The sequence below is a fragment of the Carassius auratus genome, chromosome 7, assembly GCF_003368295.1.
Source record: "Carassius auratus strain Wakin chromosome 7, ASM336829v1, whole genome shotgun sequence".
NCBI classification, from domain to species: Eukaryota; Metazoa; Chordata; class Actinopteri; order Cypriniformes; family Cyprinidae; genus Carassius; species Carassius auratus.
Window position 1 is genome coordinate 25203408 of NC_039249.1, and position 16109 is coordinate 25219516.

The 16109-nt window shown below is 40.4% G+C and overlaps 1 protein-coding gene across 1 annotated transcript in view; it reads left to right on the forward strand.

Annotated features, from left to right (window-relative positions):
* The first annotated feature begins 1425 nt into the window (after positions 1-1425).
* Positions 1426-16109, forward strand: part of ank2b (ankyrin 2b, neuronal) — a 186025-nt gene continuing 171341 nt past the window's right edge. Inside the window, exon 1 of the mRNA XM_026268115.1 lies at positions 1426-1716. Within this exon, the coding sequence (XP_026123900.1) occupies positions 1648-1716 (69 nt within the window). The 5' untranslated portion in view covers positions 1426-1647. The remainder of the gene's footprint in view (positions 1717-16109) is intronic.

A 16109-nucleotide genomic window follows, 5' to 3' on the forward strand; every position in this document is an offset into this window, starting at 1 on the left:
GGACTCCAGCCCTCCAGGACCAAGTCTGGCGTCCCCTGGTCAAGTGGTTAACACATTTAAGAAATGTGACAGTCCTTCTCCACACCTGCTATATGAGGTTTATATTTGTCCAGAGGTCAAACAGGACAGTAAGTTACACAACGGACAAGTAGTGACTTTTTCCATTGTGCTTGCCAGGACATTAGATGAATGTCATTATTTGCTATTAATTCAGTTAATTCCTACAATGCAGGTTAAAATTATAGATTATGGATTTAATAATCTGGTACCCTGACTGAACCTGTTTTTCCCCAAGATGATTATAATTATTTATTATTATTATTTAATGCAATCTGAAGTGCTAAAGGTGACTTGCATACTATAATGACCTCACAGGACAAAACGTGGCATCTCTCAGCATCCTGAAAATGACTGCAATACTGTGTAACAGAGAGCTGGAACAAGATTTGTGCCTAAAAATAATTATGACCACACTTATTCAAACTACATTACATTTGTAATTAAACTGTTTAAGTAGATTTCAAATCCATGCTACAACAAGTACAACATGTTCCTGGATCAACATCCTTGTTGATACTGGAAGAACATTCCAATCAACCAATCAGAACTGAGATATAACTTTTCAGGAAATATCTGATTTAGGCTTACAATCAGGGTTAGGTGCTTCTACACCCTAGTTAATCAGCAATTTTAGGAATAAATTATAGATAGGTTTAGTGGTAGGGATTGGGTTAAGTCTATTTTTGGACAATAATGTTGATCTAGGATTATCAAAAGATGTTTATCCAGGAACATGTCTTACATTGCAAAGTCACGATGCCCACAGTGTTACACCTGGAGTGTGTTTTCCATAATGTCGTAATTTCCACAGATGTAATTTCCACAGATGTTTATCACAACTATGGACATGTGCAAATTACATTTCACATATTCTTCAAACCTTCTAAGTAGAAAGTAGTTAAAGTAAAAAGTATAACTACACGTTTCCAAAGTACTATAATTGAAAGCCCTCTTAAATTATTATATTTTGTGCAAATCTTTCATGTCACTAAAAGCTAAAATGTCACTCTAAGATTATTATTATTATTATTATAGTAAAATATTTTAATTGTTCTAGCTGTAAACAAACTAACTACAATGGCATACATTCGTGGTGAGCATGGTCAGTTTGACGGTTGGAAATGTTAAGTTGTTTTGTGGCCAAGACTTTAAGCTTTCTTTCTGTACTGATATCGATAGATATAAATAAACCTATGAAATATTCACTAAAAGTTGACACTTGCATGAGTTTCCATAGCTTTGTGATATTTTGCTATTTAAGAATGACATTGAAATGTCTGCAACTGCTGTCCACCCAGTGTGAGTTATCTCCTAGTGTGTGTGTGCGTGCGCACGCTGTGATTTGGTGACTAAACTGTTGCACTGAGGGTGTGGAAGGGCGCACTCAATAACAAACCAAAGCACCGGCGACGGAAGATTACGTGTCGCAATTAGCGCCCACTGTCCCTGTAACACTGTTACTGTAGGTCACCGTATCAGCTGAACAGATGGAGGGGATATTTGTGGCATTTTGAGACTGCTCTGAAAGTGCTCAGAAGAAATTACTGCAGTGGTGTGTCCCGCTCTTGAAGGTGCACCGAGAGGAACATGGCTTCTCCAGCATCATCGTACGGAGTAGACCTCCGGTCTCCAACAGCACACGATCAGCCTCCAAAGGTAGACGACATGCAAGTTGTATTGACTTAACAAATGCTGTGCAAATTCAAATGCAATACGTTCTGTAATGGTTGTTACAGAATGTGCATTTTGTGCATTTTGAATGTTATTGTATGTTGGCGCTGAAGTTATCTCGATTCAGCATTCAGTTTGTTGACCCAACAAATAACAATTTAATTATTTAAATAATGACACCCATTTGTCCTGGGACGTTTATGGCACACCGTAGTCATACTGTACATAAAGGGAGCAATGGCATGACACTATTAGAGGCGTGTAATGTTCCCATTATAAAGAACTGCAAACATTATTACAAACGTCCAATTTATTATATAGGTAAATCCAACAGCAGTGCAGCATTTCATGATGGACAACTGCCATTGGTCGTTGGTCAAATTGGGATAGCAGGACAATGTACATTTTCTAAAAATATCTGTTTATGAAAATGCCTTTGTCAAAATGTATTGAATTAATATTAAAGAATGTATTTATATTTACATATATTAGTAGTTTATTAGTAGTAGATTACAGGTTCCTAATCTCTTAGTAGTTTCAGAATTTAAGAAATATTTAGTGATGCACATGCCTCATCAATTTAGAGATGGTGTCTCAGGTGTCAAGTTGGATGTTGTTTGTGTCTTTTATTTAAAGGGTTAAATCTGTGCTGATCTGTGAGTCATGTGGGTTTCAGCAGGTGATGGCACAGTCATTATAGTCTCATAAGGAGGAGCCTGTGCTTCGCACCATGGTAGCAGATTGTTTGGCAGGGCTGTCTGTCAAAAGCACTGTTACACACACAAACAAACAAACAAAGTGATGGCACATGAATATCCATAGATACATAAGATGTTTAAAAGATCTACACCAAATATTTTCTACTTATATATTATTTTTTCTATTTAAATTGGTTAAAGTCATTTTGAGTGTGTCTACGCCTTTTTTCAATCTTTTTCTGTCATCATTTTATCATCCACATGTGTTTCCCTTTCTTTCTTTCTTTTTACTTCTTTTAGGCAGAATGTTTAGGCTGCACTTTTACCATACAGTGAAAGTGAATTGGGACACGGTCTTGTCTAGCCAACATCATGTGTAGTCATTTTCTACTCTATGGTTAATGTGGCTTTATAAGGCAGTGATTTTACAAGTTCAAATTCATTTTATACACCTTGATTATGCATATTATATACAGGCAAGCAGAGAGCCCAGAATATGAACGTACAGCTTTAATGCATTAAGCAATATTAATGTTTTCTTTATAGTGGTTTTCTAATGGAAAAACTTAATGTGCAATTAAGCAATAAAGTGTATATTGAATTTAGTCTTATAAGTATCTTAGTACATTATTATTTAGTACAAATCTGGTGGGCAGTGGAGGAAAGCATTGTTTTGCCCTCTAGATGGACGTTACCATCAAAACTTATTGTAGAACTGACCTTAAGACAACAGTTACGTTACACCAGCTGCTTTTCAAGGAATGGTGCTCTGTCAGTTCAACAAAATAGGTTTATACGTTTGTCATACTTATCATACCTAATCAGAAACCAGTAGCTTTTGTATCGTTATTTTTTTTTTGACAAATATAATGGTGAAGATGAAAAAGTAAAATTACAAGGGTACCAAGTGTAAAGATGGATGGTTAATGTGTCAAAAACACTGACATAACAAAACAAAATAAAACAAAAAATGTTTAACAGATGCTTTGCAGATGCAAACAGAAACATTTTTTTTTTCTTAAAACTTTTTTTTTTTTTTTTTTTTTTTTTTTTACATTAGGAGATTCACACCGGAAAAAAATAAATATATCTCATATATATATATATATATATATATATATATATATATATATATATATATAAATATGCATCAAACATTTATTGACAAAACATTCTGCCTTATACAGTTTCAAAAAATCACTTAATATTGATCTTGTGAATGAAAACTGCTCAAACACAAGCTTTATTCACACTGTATTTTTGTTAATTGAAGAAAACTGTGTAAATGACAAAAGTGTAAAATAAATCAAGGGATTGTTTTTAGATTACTGCCTGCGTTTGAGAACAGAACAAACTAAACTCCATTAACTAGCCAATCACAGTTTAGTCAGCTTTCAAACTTGATGAACAAAATGGCCTTAACAGCAAAAAAGCCTCTCAGTGAACCCCTGTGTTTGTCAAATCATTTATCTCTCACAAGGTCAATTCACTATAGAAAAGAGCAGCATACATTTTCTGCTAGATTTCTCATTCTCCATGAGCGTTAACCTGCTATGAAAATAATTAAGTAATTTTTCAGTGCAAGATTTTGATCCTTTTGTAGTTCACCTGCAGGTCATCTGAATAGCTGCTTTAATTTCTAGACTAAAAAATATTTACCATGAAGGGGAAACAGATTAGTTTGGGATTTAGGCAATTATTTAATCCATCCTATTGTTAGTCGGGAATATCTCAAATTTTTCACATGATTGTTTACAGCCCACTTATAAAGTTCACAGACGAGGTGCATTTGTCTTGTTAGAAGGAAGCATTCATGAGCAGTGCTGTACAGTACATATGCATGTGTGTTTGTGAATGGCTCCTTGTTGGTTGCTTTCCGGAACAAAGATGCAGCCTTGTCTTCTTAGCTGTAAAACCATTTCGTAGGTCAAGACTTCTTGGCTCTTCTGTTTCTGCTGTTTTGTGAAAATTCTTTCCCACTGACTAACTTGACAACGGATTCAGTTTGTCACCAGTGCCAATGAGACAGAGGAACAAACGACTTTAGTCATTTGTCCCAGAATGCATAATTATCCCATTCACTTTTTTTCTGATTATGAAATTAAGTTTCTAGAATTATGCAGTGAATTTTGACATTATAAATGCCATCCGTGTGTGGTAACAGATCAGAACAGATATTTTCTAATCAAAGTCATGTAAACAATCTGAATAGTTAACACAACAAATGCATTTGTGTACACTTTTGAAACAGAGTACACAACCACTTCACAAAATTCAGAAAAAAACATTACCATGCTAACTGAGTCGGAAAGGTCAACGCAGCCGTGTACCAGGAAGTTTTAGAGCACTTCATGCTTCCTGCTGCTGACCATCTTGTTGGAGATGCAGATTTCATTTTCCAACAGGACTTGGCACCTGCACACAGTGCCAAAGGTACTGTACCAGTACCTGGATTAAGGACCATGGTATCCCTGTTCTTAATTGGCCAGGAAACTCACCTGACCTTTTTGTGATTTTTTTTTTTTTGTGTATTGTGAAGAGGAAGATGCAATATGCCAGACCCCAGAATAAAGAAGAGCTGAAGGCCACTATCAGAGCAACCTGAGCTCTCATAAACCTGTGCCATGGACTGATCGACTCCGTGCCATGAAGCATTTCTGCAATAATTCAGGCAAAATGAGCCCCAACTAAGTATTGATTACTGTACATGCTTATACTTTTCATGTTCATACTTTTCAGTTGCCAAGATTTCTAAAAATCCTTTCTTTGTATTAAGTAATATTCTAATTTTCTGAGATACTGATTTTGGGATTTTCCTTAGTTGTCAGTTATAATCATCAAAATTAAAAGAAATAAACATGTGAAATATATCAGTCTATGTGTAATGAATGAATATAATAGTTTCACTTTTTGAATGGAATTAATAAAATAAATCAACTTTTTGATGATATTCTAATTATATGACCAGCACCTGTATAGTCTAACATAGGCCTACATGTTTTTGGTTTATATGATTAAAAAAGTTAATACTATTATTCCTCTCCTATAAAAAAGAAAGAATTAAATTGTTTCTCATGGGATCTATAATGCACTGTAATTCTGCAGCAGACAGCTGCATGGTTATAATTTTCTCTCTGATAATATCAGTCTTGTTAAGCAGGGCTTGACATTAACTTTTTTGCAAAGTTACTAGCCACACAGCATTTTTACTAGCCACATATTTGTTGTTGTGAAATTACCTGTTGACTATGGCATGCTAATATTTACTTGAACTAGATTTACAACACTTTTAAATGTAAAACCACTGTACACACCCAAATCAAGAATACATAAATGTACAACAATACAGGTCATTATCCTTAGCTCTAATAAGGTTGTATTTAAAGCTCCTTTTTTAAATAAAACCACTGGGAAATTCTTTGTTACAAGTTGCAATGGAAAGTAGGTCAGTAGAAAAATGCATGCCATGGTTCGGACAAAGTTGCTTTTATCTTCATTAAAATTTCAGGGGAACGTTCCTCTCATCATAAAGAAAACATTTCAGTTTGTGTCATTTTTGTGCTCAGGCCCTAATAATGACTACTAGATAGGTTGCAACCCTCTACGGACACCTTGGCAATTGAATCGCCATTGGCTAGTACATATTTTATTTCTCACTCCCCAATCTCAAGAAACGCACTAGCGACAGACGCTAGTGGCTGTAGCCATTTAGCCTCTTTGTTAGTGAGTCCTCCTCCCATGCCGAAGACCCGGGTTCGAGCCCCGCTCGGAGTGAGTGCGAGGAGCGTCAGAGAGGACCCGGGTGAGAGGGGTTACATTGGTGCCGTGACCCGTAGGGAGTGAGGTTTAGGGGGGTGAGTGTAACGGAGGCCAGCGAGTAGTGCTGTGCAGGTAAACCTCACTCCCCGATCTCAAGAGACGCACTAGCGACAGACGTTAGTGGCTGTAGCCATTTAGCCTCCTTGTTAGTGTGTCCGCCTCCCATGCTGAAGACCCGGGTTTGAGCCCTGCTTGGAGCGAGTGCGAGGAGTGTCAGAGAGGACCTGGGTGAGAGGGGTTACACATATATATATATATATATATATATTGTGAAGGGGTGAAGAAGTACACGACACAAGGATAAAGGTGAGTTCCCCGAAGGGTGGATTTTATTAACCAGAATGTGGGGGAAATAGCCAACGTGAGGGGTTTTCCGGTGCTCGGTGCTTGGCCTTCTCTCTCTCTTCCTCTCTCTCCATGCGCAGTGCTGTGTGGGTCCGTGTATAGTAAGGGCTGGCAGTCACACACTGCTGTCTGGGGAAAATAACAGTGATACATTAGCCGAGTCTTTGGAGACATCTCTCACCTCTGTATTCGTCGGTGCAGCTTATGAAGCCAGAGCTTGATGGGGCACAGGTGTGACTGCTCAGCCTGTAATGAGTAGGTGCATGTGACACTGATGAGAGCTCGGGACACGTGTCACACTACCCCCAAGCAACGTCCTGACCCTGTGGAGAAGTGTGGAGATTGGGGGAGGGCGGGGAGTGGAGCCTGACAGACCCGTGAAAGCTGACCATATCCTTGAGAGACCATCGGCGTTTGCATTGGCCGTCCTCGCCCAGTGTTGTATGTTGAAGTGGAAGTCCTGGAGCGCGAGGAACCACCAAGCACCCTGGCATTTGTGTCCTTCGCTCGGGCCATCCACTGTAGAGGGGCGTGGTCAGTGATCAGGGTGAACTGGTGGCCGAGGAGAGAATAACTGTCGCTCCACTGAGGTCAGCTTTCAGCTGATATAAATTGCTGGGTGTTCCTTGCCATCGAGGACCTGGGAAAGGACGGCCCCCAACCCGGTATCGGATGCACCCGTTTGCAACAGGAAAGGGCGGTTGAAGTCAGGTGCTCTGAGCATGGGCTCCTACGTGAGGGCTGCTTTTACCCGCTGGAACATGCTCTCCGTCTCCGGGTTCCACGGGACCTTCTCTGGTTGGCCCTTCCTGGTCAGGTCTGTCAGCGGAGAGGCTAAGGAGGAGAAGTTAAGGATAAAGCAGCGCTAATATCCCGCCAAACCCCTTGGTGGCGGGCCGCGGCATGGAGAGGATAGCAGCCACCTTCTTCTCCGGTGGAAGACATCCATCAGATGTTGGAAGGTAGCGGGGGCCCCATGCAGGCCGAAGGGAAGGATGCGGTACTGCATGTGGCCACTAGGGGTCGAGAACGCTGTCTTCGGCTTAGCCTGCTCAGTTAATGGGACCTGCCAGTAGTCCTTGGTGAGGTCTAGGGTCAAGATGAGCCAGGCCCTTCCCAGGCAATCCAACAGCTCATCAACCCACTGCATCGGGTAGCTGTCGAACTCCGAGACTTCGTTTAAGCGGCAGAAGTCATTGAAGAAGCGGAAGGTGCCGTCGGGCTTTGGAAACATGATGATGGGGCTATACCAGGGGCTGCGTGATGGCTCAATGGTCCCTAACCTCAGCATCTCCTGAACCCCTTCCTTGATGGCGTGTCGCCAAGCCTCCCGAACATGATAGGGCCACTGCCGGATGATCACTCCGGGGGCTGTGTGGATATCGTGCTTGAGTACGTGGGTCCGCCCAGGCTGGGGAGAGAACACATCGGTGAACTGACTGACCAGATGTTGCAGCTCTGACTTTTGGGTGGCTGAGAGGTGGGGGTCCATGTCAACAGCCACAGCAGGTAGATGAGCGAGGGCAGAGAGCTGGGGCCTGGTCCCGACCCAGTGCTTCAGGAGATTCACGTAGTATATTTGATTTTCCCTCCGTCTTCTGGGCTGCCGGACTCGGTAGGTGACAGGGCCGATCCTTTCGGTGATGGTGTAGGTGTACCTTGCTAGCTGGCCAAGAATTTGCAGGCGGTGGCGGGGACTAGGTCCATGACATGATCTCCTGGCTGAAACTCCCGTGGCTGGGCCACCCTATTATAATGCCATTGCTGGGCTTGTTGGGCCTTGGCAAGGTGCTCCCGGACGATGGGCATAACCCTGTGGATCCTCTCCCGCATCTCCCAGACATGCTCCACCGTGGACCGGTGCACGGCGGGCTGTTGCACCCAGGACATGAAGGGGGTGCTCTGGTCAGTCAGTATCTGGGATGGTAAGCTGACCCGACTACTCAGCAGGAAAAGCTCCTAGGCGATGGCTTTTGCAGTGGCCTTACGGAGGGGAATGGTCTTAGGGTAGCGTGTGGCGTAGTCCAGGATGACCAGGATGTGTGTTGTGTCCCTGGGCAGACTTCAGCAGTGGCCCTTACTAGGTCCATCCCAATCCGCTCTAAGGGCACCTCGATGATTGGCAGCGGAATCAGCAGGCTGGGGGGAGGGGTGCATGAAGACGTCCACTAACAGGCAGGACAGGCTTGACCGAAGTGTTTGACTTCAGCCTCCAGGCCTGGCCAGTGGAAGCGGCCGCGTATGCGCTGGACGGTGTTCTGGGCTCCCAGGTGGCCTGCCATGGGATGGGCATGCCAGCTCGATCACCGCTTTTGTCTTGGTCCACGGGACTACCAGCAGGATTTTTCCTCCCCCTTTCGCTGCACGACACAGTAAAGCAGGCCGTTTCTCACAACAAAGTGAGGCATTGGATGAAGTGCCGGCTGGAGCTCCTTCCAAGTGGCTATCCTCACTTGGGCCCAGCAGTGTTTCAGGCTGTATTCCTCATGCTGCTCCCTGGCGAAGGCCCCAGCCCCAGTTATCTGCTTGAAGAGGTCAAAGTAGTGGTTAGGGTTATGATGGGATGTCTCAACCACTCTGGGGCTGTCCGAGGCCAGCAGCACGGGGTGCCTTCGGGGCTTCTTTGCCGCCTAATGCTGTGGGCGGATCCCGGTGGGGCTGACAGGCTGGCTAGTGGAGGCAAGTAGGTGGTCAAATCCAGGCCAATCCCTGCCGAGGAGGACTGGAACTTGCAGATCCCTGATGATCCCGACTTCTATCAGCCAGGTGGCATGGTGATGGTGACGCGCCGCGCTGGCACTTCCCTGGTTTCGCCATGGACGCAAGTGATGGGCAGTCTGGCTTTGGGTTCGGGCCGTGGAGGAAGGACGGTCAGCCTGATGAGGTTGATCTCGCTGCCAGAGTCCAGGAGGGCGAAGACCGGACGTCCATTTATCTTCACTTCCGCCCGTGGGGTCTGTTTTGGAGTTTCCGGGTGTACGGCACAGCCACAGAATTGACTGTTCAATGTCAAATCTCTGAAAATCAGGTAGACGAGATGAAGAAGAGGATAAATCAGCCAAAACCTCTGAATTCTTAAGTCTGGCACATTGCTGAGTTGTATGTCAAACTACCACCCCGTCATCATCATCATCAGGAGCATCAGCAACAATCTCACAAGTAAGGGTAACAATAGGCGAATGAGAATTTAACTCATTTAAACCCACAGCATTTTGTGATGACTCTCTAGCACAATACGCCTTTAACATATTGACATGACATACACGAAACTTCTTTCTGTGATCAGGTGTTCGAATTACGTAGTTGAACCAACAACTGGCAAAAAAACTAGCACTTGGTCTCCTTCTTTGAAGTGGCGTGACACAGATTTACGATCAAAGTGATCTTTCATAGTGACTTGTGCTTTCAATGGCGATTCATTTTGCCATTTTACAAGCACAATGCAAACGTTCACAAAATTTGTTCACATACTGCAGCACAGTCGTTTTAGCATTAGTCTCAGGAGATAACATGTCTTCTTTAAGCACCTTTAATGGACCCCCCAGCATGGGCGTAGGTTTGGTCTCAGCTTTGGTGGGGACACCCCCATAACCCCCATCATAACCCCATAACACCCCCCCCCCCCCCCCGGAATTATTTTGTTGTAAGATACCAGTGATTTAATGGTGATTTCATATAACTGTATAATCTCAAAAATGCACTTTCAAAAAATTAAAATCTGAGACTGTGTAATGCTGAACAACCAAACGTTTTATTAAGATAAATTATTATGTAAATTAGTATTCACACTAACAAAAAATACTCTGCCACAAGGAAACAAATCTAAATAAATAAATATAATAACCTTTTTCTATTATAAACACTATTTACCCTCCAGTACACTCACGTTTATGTTGTCTTCAAGATTCTAAGTTAAGGTAACTTACAGGCTAATTGACATTCAGTTACTTGCTAATGTAGCATTCTGTCTGGGTAATACTATCACCAGTTAATACTCTTTTCCACAGAATATGCATTTGAAAGCCTGGTCAGTAACTACTGCTAGTTTTTTTGTGGGTAGTTAGTTATTTTGCCTACTTACACTCTGACTCTGCTTAATGAAAAAGCTTCATATGTCCCCTTTCTTCTTCTTGGGTGGCATCTACAAAGTACAAAAAGGGGCAAAAAAAACCCCGGAATATTAAAATGTTTTTACTCTGGCCTTTATATGTGGCAGAGAGACAGCCCTTGTAACTTACCGTCAGCGTCGTCAACATGCGCGCGCGAACAAACCACCCGCTCGCTGCTAGTGCAAGCACAAAAGTAGTCCTGGCCCGCGCATGTAGCTTGTCAGATACCCCGCCGCCAATCAAATTCCGGCGTTTCTTGTACTGTCGTCGTCCTGGCCGTTAGAATAGATCCAAATAGCAGTGCAAAGATACAAATAGCAGTTCAAAGGAGCTTGCTAAATATTTTTTGGGGACAAATTTGTCATCTCAAAATATTTATAGGGACTAGTACCTAGCGTCCCCCCTAAACCTACGCCCATGCCCCACAGTATGTCCAAACACTAGGTCAGCAGCACTAAACCCGACTATCCTGTACTGCTTCCCTAACAGCAATAAAACTAATGGTGTGCCCTCAATCAAATCCTTGCTAGTCTATATACAGTGTTTACGAAGCATCAATTTCAGTGTCTGATGAAATCGTTCTAACGCCCCTTGACTTTCTGGATGGTACGCACTTGCGACACTATGGGAAATTTTCAAAGTCTTTAACACTTGTGCAGAGGGTTTTGAGAGAATTTTTTTACCCTTATCAGTTTGTACAATTTTCGATAACCTAAACGTTGTAAAGAATTTCATGAGTGCACAAGTAATTTCAGGAGCAGTTATTTTCCGCAACGGGACCGCCTCTGGAAAATTTATCGCCGCACACATTATTGTTAACAAACAATGGTTACCAGCTCTGGTCTTAGGCAAAGGACCAACGCAATCGACAATAACATTCTCAAAAGTTTCCCCCATCACATGTATAGGAACAAGTGGTGCACGTGAAATTACTTGGTTAGGTTTAACTGAAAATTGGCAAGTACTACAAGTCCTGCATTATTTTGCTACATCAGACTTAATCTGGGCCAAACGAAGTGCTTCAAAATTCGATTATAAAAGTAGGTTTTCAACATGAATCAAAATGAAGGACAGGAAGTTCAGTTAATTATGGTAAAATTGGTATTGATGTTGTCGGCATGATCCATGGAACCTATCAACATCAGTTACATTACAATAGGTTAATGTAAGCAGGGCATTTTTTAGATATTTCATCATAACATTTGATCACAAGGTGGCGCTGCGCTCAAACTTTTTGAGTACCATCAGGGCATTGAGTCAATTATTTTTGTAATTATTTTTGTAACGATACGCTAAGGCATTCAAAAATACAGCATTTTAGAACAAAATTCTGAATGGCCGATGCCTAAAATAGCCGACATTGGGAAAATTGGATATAATGCGATTTGACGTGTTTTGCCGAATCTAAAGAGACCAGTTTTGGCCAAACCATTCAGAAGTTATAAGCAAAAAAAATATCTCCTGACCAATAGGTGGCAATGTGTTGAAACACTGCAGGTAGTCTCAGGTCATGCTTGTTATAACACACCAAGTTTTGTCTCTATACGCCAAACCGGTGTGGAGTTATAGCCTCACATGCATTTTTGCATACATTTTGTAGAATTTTTTTGCGTGGTATTTAAGAACGTTTGTGCAAATCAACTATACTGTATTATGTGAACTACTGAACCAAATAACCAGCAGTCTCAACAGCAACTAGATAAATTATATCCTCCTGGATGTGTTATTTTAAGACTGGTTGTCACAAACAACAGAAAAACTAAACTGTCCAGTACACATTACTCTTTGGCTATATTTTTGACATCAGATTTTCTTTTCTTTGGTGCCCGGCACAGATAGAGTGTCTCTGTTTGATTGGCTTGAACTTACCTGAATATATTTCTTCATGAATAAAACAAAGTCAGCTCTTCACAACCAAATCAGAATCAACAATTTGAGATTTTTTTTTTTGGCATGGATATGGGAAAGGTTGCTTATGTGTGTGTGTGTGTATGTATGTACATACATATGCTTCTTGCATGTCTGTTCATGGCAGCCATTAACTAATACTTAGGCTTGTGATTTACACCTGAGAAGACAAAGGCCTGCATAATTAGCTGCATAATGAGCTTTTCAGTCAGCTGTGTCACTGAGAGGGAGGAGTTACAAGAAAGAATGTGAGGACAAAATAAATCTAAATAATTTAATGTTTGTAGGCACAACAAGGGAAAGTGATTCAGTGTAACTTTCAAGGGACTTTCAGCATCCCGCTCTTCTGCCACTCACTGGGCTGCAGGCTGTCCCAGCCCATGGACTCAGTCACAGCTGTGAGGTGCTCCTTGGCTTTAAGACAGTGCTAAATCATAGCAAAGCAACTTGAAAACCTGGTGGGACAGTCTTTTACCAGAACCAGAGCACACTTCTGCAGTAGCTATTCACCAAGTGCCTCACTTTCTCTGACAGCCTTCGGATTGGGGCTTCCTTCTGGACCATGTTTACTACAAGCTGTACTGTGTGAACCATGCATGGGGTCCTCTCTATGGCTCCATAGTCATCTCTACGTGGAAATAATAAAAAGAAAAACAAATGTATATATTTAACCATTAAGATGAATTAAGCTTTTACAGGTTTGGAACAACATGGGGGTAAGTGATTAATGACAAAACTTTCATTTTGGGGTGGAGTAACCTTTTAAGGCATTATTGTTTTCCTACAAAACCACCACTGACTCTGCACCCCTTAACCTAAATTCATTACTTCAGAGTTATGCGACCTCCACTTTCACAAAATTTTTCATTAACTGTTCCCTCCTGGTGGAATGACTTGCCCAACTCAATCTGAGTCCTTAGTCATCTTCAGGAAATGACTAAAAACATCTGTTACATCTTTATTTGACTCTTTAACTCTCGCATTTTCTGTACTCTCTCAATTCTACTTGATCTGCATGTCTTCTTTATTAAAAAAAAAAAAAAAAAACTAGCTTTCAATTTTTATTTCTATTCTGTATACTTCTTGTGTGTGTGTGTGTGTGTGTATATTCCTCATATATATCCTCATTTGTAGATTGCTTTGATAAAAGTGTCTGCTAAATGGCTAAATGTAAATGTGAAGTCTATAACATGCTGTTCACAGCAGGCTGTTTCGTTGCACGTCCCTTCAAATGCTAATGAGCTCTGCTCACCCTGCCCCTCTCTTCCGTGGAATGACAATCTGTTCGCATGAGACTGTTAACTTTAGTTGCATTTAACTGCAGAACTTGCTTACTATCACATTATTAGGAAAGGTGATTTGCAAAGATTCATAAAAAAATACTCATTGAAAAATACTCAAAAATACTGTACGGTTGCGTCCATTCCTTTTTCGTTGTTTAACCAAGATGGGAAAAAAGAACAAAAAAAGAATGGTTATTGTATTTTTAAATGCTATGCTGAAAACCAAAATTGAAATTAGAACTGTACACACAAATGCTGCCCGAAACGTAAAATATTGATTTATTTTCAAATTTGTGTAAATTTTAATTGTTAATTTTTTGCCGTTTAAATGAACATTTGAAAAAATGCACAAATTAATATAGAAAAATGTCAATTTGTCAAGTTTTCTTTGGCCAAATTTACTGATGCTTCTCTCACATGTTCAGATGAGAACTAGAGGCATATTCTGAGAAAACTAAAGGGGTTGTTTGACCTTGCATGCATGTAAAGCTATTGTAGAAGACTCCCAAAAAAATACTAGGATTCTTAGAAATTGCATAATAGGGGCACTTTAAGATAATTTACATTTGTGCATTTAGCTGACAGTTTTATCCAAAGCGACTTACAGTGCATTCAGGCTATAAATTTTTTATTTCATTTTTTAACCAGTATGTTTAAGATCATAAAAAATATTGAAGCTAAAAGTTCTTATAAAGCAGTTATGGTAGCTACGTCAGTAGAGTGAGATGGGGCTAGCTTCTGTATAGAGACGCTAAAAAATACAAGCTTTATATAATTTTTACTACTTTTAATGAAATATGAATTTTGAATAATGAAAATAAGTTTGTGTCTGCTTATTCTGTTCATCAGTGTTTGAACCATTCAAGAAGAAACCGCATTTTCCATATTTCATTTCTGGGTTAAAAAAATAAATAAATAAAACGAATAGACGCAAACGTACACAGACCTAGGGCTGGGCGTTATGGAGTAAAACATATATCTCGATATATTTAGATATATCTCCATATACGATATATATCTCAATATCTTTACAGGAAAATGTTTTGTTCATCATATGTTTTATTGTTACCTAATTCTGTTATTTAGCATGTGTAATTATTTAAAAGCATAAAAACAACTTAATTTGTTAATTTTTTGTCTTAAAATAGCCTTATGGAATGTTTTTTTTTCCCTTTGAAATTAAATTTTTTTTGGTTATCAAATGCAGGCATAAAACATTCATTTAATTTATCTTTTAATTATTGAAATTAAGCAAACTTTATATTTTGGTAAACAAAGGGGATTTTTATTTAAAATAAAACATAGAAGAAATGTTGTGTGATTATTCCTTAAAAAAAATTATGTTTGTTTCATTTTAATAGTAGTAGAAGTGGGCTATGTACATTCTGCTGAACAATAGTAATAGATTTCTGGCAAATAGTTGTCATTACATTAAACCAGACTTTTATTTTGACGGGTTACCGTACCTTTACAGTTCTGTGTATGTGATACTACAGTCTATGATGTGATATATGACGCTAGTTTTACTCAAATCAAATGGTCAAATGCTCATGAAGTGACTCTCAGTGCAGTTCTGGAGATGTTCTTCATGTGTTTACGTCCTAAATACTAGTGAGACGACTGAAATCTGCTGAAATCACCGCGAGCGTTACACGCGCTTCTGTGTGTGTAATAGACGAAGACGTGCTTCTGTGCCATTCGTTAACACAGACACGCAGAACATGCAGGATTCATATTTAAATAGACTTTTTCGTGATTTTATGTGAGTGCAATGGCAGACTTTTGATTAATTTATTCAAGATTTGTCAAAAATTCCGTGACATTCCACTTTAAACTGTAAATTCAGTTTTCATGACTGGATTCCGCGATTTCGTGCGCGTTTTCTACATCGAATCTAATATCAGCTTGATCTGAGAAAGGGGTTATAATTTAATGGGATTTAAAAAATCCACTGGGAGGATTTTTTACATTTTAGAGTGGTTGTGTACACACTGCCAAGACATATTTCAATTCAAACTACATTTGAAAAATTAATTTTGCATTCAGTGACCCCTTTAAACTGTAGAGTGGATTAGGAACATGCTAGTCTTAAATTGGATCTATTATGCCCCTTTGTTCATTGGTGCATCCCGAAACACAACACTTGTAATGCCTCTTTGGTGCTGACAGTATATTTCCAGTAAGGTCGAACTGCTGCATCTCTCTCAGGCCTGTGT